The sequence below is a fragment of the Morone saxatilis genome, unplaced genomic scaffold, assembly GCF_004916995.1.
Source record: "Morone saxatilis isolate NCDOM2014 unplaced genomic scaffold, NCSU_SB_2.0 Contig5, whole genome shotgun sequence".
Lineage (NCBI taxonomy): Eukaryota > Metazoa > Chordata > Actinopteri > Moronidae > Morone > Morone saxatilis.
This window is the reverse complement of record NW_023340095.1, coordinates 8,910,391-8,915,851: the sequence shown is the minus strand read 5'-3', so window position 1 is coordinate 8,915,851 and position 5,461 is coordinate 8,910,391. Positions and strand designations below refer to the sequence as shown.

General features: G+C 36.2%; 1 protein-coding gene across 1 annotated transcript in view; it reads left to right on the top strand.

Moving 5' to 3' along the window:
* Positions 1-3,487, top strand: part of LOC118339314 (olfactory receptor 52D1-like) — a 3,733-nt gene extending 246 nt beyond the window's left edge. Inside the window, exons 2-3 of the mRNA XM_035676894.1 lie at positions 2,444-3,366; positions 3,474-3,487. Coding sequence (XP_035532787.1) covers positions 2,444-3,366; positions 3,474-3,487 — 937 coding nt within the window. The remainder of the gene's footprint in view (positions 1-2,443; positions 3,367-3,473) is intronic.
* The last annotated feature ends 1,974 nt before the right edge of the window (positions 3,488-5,461 follow it).

The window sequence follows — 5,461 nt, the reverse complement described above, 5'->3', positions numbered from 1 at the left end:
GCTCCTCCTGACGAGTAAACAGAATTTGATGTGTATAATCGGTAAAAGGCCACTTTAGGTACAGTACTAAAGAAAAAAGGTATAAAAAATGTATGAGTGGCTTGTTTGGATTTAGTTACACAGAGATTTTAGACAAGTAGTCTGAAAACTCAGATGCCACAGAAAATAGCAAAAATGTCATGTCATAGATAAACTGTATGGCACCAGACTCAATAAAGATTTTCTTTATTAAGTACTTTGATTAAAGTGTTTATGTGACACACAACTAATGAAAGTCTAAAGTGACCTGAGACACTGAGTACATCAATCAACACAATTCCTATGAGACGGTCTGATGTATTCAGTCCATACACAAGAGATTAACATGTTTTTGATAAATGGCTGATGTAACTCCCATCTATTGTGATGCAGAGTAAACATGATGATTAAGCCTCAGGGTCATTAGTCCAGTGTATCTCTGTATTCCCAGGACGTCAGTCTATTGTTGTTGTTATGCTCAGCGGTCTCCATGCAGGACAGACTGCACTGTAACTGTGTGCAAATTCCCTCTACACTAATGTTAGATTATGGATGACATATGCCCAGAAAAACAGATATTTTCCATTGGAGTTGATGATTTAGCATTACATATCTAGTATGTAGAGTTATTTTCCAATCACCAAACATTTGGATAAAAATGGCAGGCATTTAAAAAGGCCCTGGGGTTTGTTCACCAAAAGTCAGAAATACTTGAAGTATTAAAAACGAAAAGAGAGTAAAAGAGAGTAAAAAGTATGCAAGTAAGATGGGTATGTTAATTCTTTGCATAAAACCGGTTTTTAGTGTGAATGGCAGGCTGTAGCTGTAGCTTAGAAAGTCTCACGGAAGGGTTGAACATTTAGGAGGGTGTATTGGCAGAAATGGAACATAATATTCATAGGTATGTTTTCATTAGTGTATAATGACCTGAAATTAAGTACTGTTGTGTTTTCTTAACCTTAGACTATTCACTTGCTGTCTAATATATCCCACCTCCTGAAAGGAGCCATGATGATAATGAGATAATCAGTGTTATTTACTTCACCTGTCAGTGGTCATAATGTCATGGCTGATCAGTGTATATAGAGTGTTTTCTAGTCTTCTGACCTGCTTTACACTACTGTCCCATTCAGACATACTCACAGCATCGGGACCAATTTGGGGTTCAATATCTTGCCCAAGGACACTTTGACATGCAAATGGAGGAACAGAGGAGTGAACTACCAACCTTCTGATTAGTGGACAACCCGCTCTACCTCCGCAGCTATCATAGTAAGTGTAAAACACAGGCGATTTACCGAAGGCAAATAAATATGTTTAAAAGCACTTAATGACTTCCTTCCTCCTTGCAAGATTGCCAGTACTCATTTTACTGGTGATCCTTATATATATGTTTAGGGATCACAGATTCTCAATAAACCAATGGAAGCTCCAGTACTTTATGGTTTTGATCATCTCTTTATGCCCTGCGATGGCTTTAACTGTGCCATTCATAAAAACACGTGAGAACCTCTAACAGGTGACACCATTCTCTAGCCTGACCTACGTAACTTTAAACTTCCTTTGAATATTACACTTCCCTTAAGCACAGAGACCGAATGGCCCAGCATTATAACCCACATTGTAGCCTGCTCAGGCTGACCTACACTTTGAGCTGCACCCACTGGCTAGAGTTTATTTGAATGCCAGTTCTCTAGCTGCCCACGATTTAATCGAACTCCTCACAAAATAACCACAAGATCCTCATTTATAAAACCTTTTATGCACACCCATGTCTTGACCTTTTTACAGGAACAATAAAGTGTCTAGTGGCTGGTGGGCACATTGTTTTGATTAATTCAAAGATGGAAAGAAAGCTGTGTACTGGCTTGTAATTAATTGGATTAATGTGACATATTCATTTTCTTTCTGCTTTCTGGCTTGATGATTATAATCTGAATAAAAATGTATTCCTCGCTGAAGTATGAGCCTTTTTTATTATTTTTTTTCATCTGGAAGCTGTAGGTAACTATGTCATATGCTGTAATACTGTGGGTCTTTCTCTAATGCTGAACTAAATTACTAAACCAATTACGTATTCAGGATAAACTCCTTGAGATTCATAACATGTCATTTTTTGAGACAGCACATTTGTTCCTGTACCTTCTCAGTCATCAAAATAACAGTATACTACTTTAAAAAAAAAAAAAAAATTCAAATTTAAGGGAGGGAGTAACTAAACTCTGGAGCTTAACTTCTGGCAGCTGATTGGACTGTCACGATGCTCAACAAAGAATAAAAGCAGTTACATGTTTGTCACACCAGTGGAGGATTATTTTAATGGCTGTGTTTCATCTTTTTTACTGTAATACTGCTCTTAATATACTAACTGAGGAAAACATAATTAAGGGCAAGAGGGATACAACTGTTTGACAAATAGGTAAACAATGATCAATGCAACCATTTTAAGTGAATTTTCCTTAACAGGATTAAATGGCACAACAACAAAGGAAAGAGTCATTCTTTTCTCTTTCAGCTTGTTGTGTTACAGTGTGATTTTGCTTGTCAATGGTGCTCTTATTGTTACTATCATACTGGAGGAAAAGCTACATGAACCCATGTACATATTCCTCTGTAATCTGTGCATTAATAGTATTTTTGGGACAACAGGCTTTTACCCAAAATTCTTTTTTGACCTATTGTCTAACACTCATGTCATATCGTATACTGGTTGTCTGTTGCAGGTTTTTGTTATATACTCCTATGTAGCAACTGATTTTTCTATTTTAACCCTGATGGCGTATGACCGATATGTGGCTATATGTCGACCGCTGGAGTATCACTCTGTTATGACTAAACATAGGATTGTATTATTGGTGTGTTTCTCCAGACTTGTACCTTTCCTCTGTCAGGGTATTGTGGTGATAATGACCTCTAAACTGGAATTATGTGGCTCCCACATAGGAAAACTTTATTGTGAGAACTGGTCAATCCTTAAACTTTCCTGCAGTTCAATAACAACAAATAGTATTGTTGGATTTATGGTCATACTTTTCTATTGCGGGCATGACCTTTTCATTATGTGTTCATATGTGCCGTTGATAAAATCAGCTTTAAAGTCGAGAGAGGGTAGGAGGAAGTTTATTCAGACCTGTGTGCCACATTTCTTATGTTTGCTTAACGTCACAGTCGCTTTGCTGTTTGACCTCATGTACGCTAGATATGGATCCAGCTCTATATCACAGAGTGTAAAGAACTTCATGGCCATACAGTTTCTCGTAATTCCACCTGTTCTCAACCCTATAATTTATGGACTTAAACTGACGCAAGTACGCAACAGTTTTCTAAGTTTGTGTACAGACAACAAACGTTGGTTAAAAAATTAGGCTGATACATCGTGAAATTGCGTGACCTTTCTTTCAAAGCATGGGCGTATATCCAACTACATGAACCCTCTGTTCTGTGTCTGCTTTCAGAATTTTTCACATAATAGTTCTTTAAACATTTCATGATATCATTTGCAAATCAAAAACACTACACTATTAGTGTCAAATGACGCTGATTCCACATGTATGAGAGTATTAATACATTTGTTAGTTACATTTTAAGTTTTTCTTATTCAGTTTTCTCTGTTTCAGAGACATGTTGATTAAACTTGGTCATTCTGTAGGCCGTATTCTGTGGTGCTGTTATTGTGTTTATTTGTGTTAATGTGTTTCTAGTAATGAAACAAGTTTAACTGCTTTAATAGTAGCCATTCTATACAGAAATGTGTTTTAAATCCTTTTTAAACAAATAAACAAAAGATACAAACCATTATACAACAAAATATGGAGCTAACATTCCTGATAATACTGATTTAAACTCATCTGCTGATTTTGTGTTTCCTAGACTGTTACATTGTCAGCCGATTATGTTAATATGTTATATTGTTTTATTAATTCGAAAACTTGTAATCTTTAGTTACATAATTTGATGCTGCTGTAGGTTGCATGACTTAAAGCAATTTATCTGACGTCTTGCAGCTCCCTCTGAAGCCACAAAAGGTTTTATCCAACTTTTTCACATATGCAGCACTCCCCATCATATAGAGTTATAAAGTTAATATGCCGATCATGTTTTCAAACAGTTTCTCATATACAACTGGAAAACATAACATCACAAAAAACAAACATAAAAAAACAACAATAACAAATAACAAAAGTCCAATATTCACTCGCCTTTAAGCTTCGATCAGTTTTCACAAATTCCAGAGAAAATATCTGGTTCTTTAGCTACTGAAGCTTTTCTGTGTGCTATGTTATGCTGAGTAAGAGCTGTACGTGCTGTTAAAAATAGCAAAAAATATACAGTTGTGGGCCATAAAACCAAAACAGTGAGCAGGAAGATGATTTACTTTAAGTATGAGGGGGATGGCAGAGTTGGTGATCATTTTCTGTTGTTGATACACAAGACACCTTTTACAAATTGAGTTATCTGACCCAAAAGCTTTGAAACATTAATTATATTTATATGACAGACGTTTAGCAGCAAATATAGGTAGGGGAAATGGGAAGGAAATTAGTAAAATATGTAAATGCTTTGCAATAGTTTCTATAACTATATAAGTTTCTTGTAACTATATACCAACCTTTTTGGTGTTAAGGCCGCTATCTGATAAGAGTCTCAGGGATCCTTATATGGTAAGATTTAGTTATTCCATATCTGCCTATACTTTAGATTGTTAGATTAACAGCAAATTGTACAGACAATTAAAAGAATTGTCATTATTTTACACTCACAAGTTCTTGTTAATGAAATAATATGAAATAAAAATATTCCTCTTTTTTTCTGGTGACTGCCTAGGCCCTAAGGCTCTGTTCCATTTATTTTTAGCAGAACTTTTCTAGTGAGAAAACATGCACCAAAGCAGCATCCTGACTCTGTTTGACCTAAATGGATTCAAACTTTAATTACAACTAGAATATTTGCATTCGCTGATGAAAGTGTCATTACTGCATCTGCTGCTGCCACCGCTACCGCAGGCACAGCTTCTGAAAGAGTGCCAGCAAGAAGTGTTTGTGATTCACATCTGAAGATACAGTCGTAACTGTTGTTCAACAAGGTACTCGGTCCAAAAGAGATACGCGGTCCAAACACAACATACACAGGTAAGAACAAAAACACACATCTTAGGGTTAAAATTACTGAGACTTAAAGGTGGGAAATACAAATTGGTATCTTAATCGACCCCTTCTGACCTGTATACAGCACTGACCTCTGACCTGTATACAGCACTGACTTCTGACCTGTATACAGAACCGAGAACCGACCTCTGACATGTATACAGAACACCCTGGGCGAGACCCCTTTCGAACAAAAAAAACACAAAATTCTGCACAAACTGTTATGTTTTATTATAACAACATAAGTGAAGCAGAGAATTATATTTCTCGATTGCACAAATCCTTCATCAGAACAATTG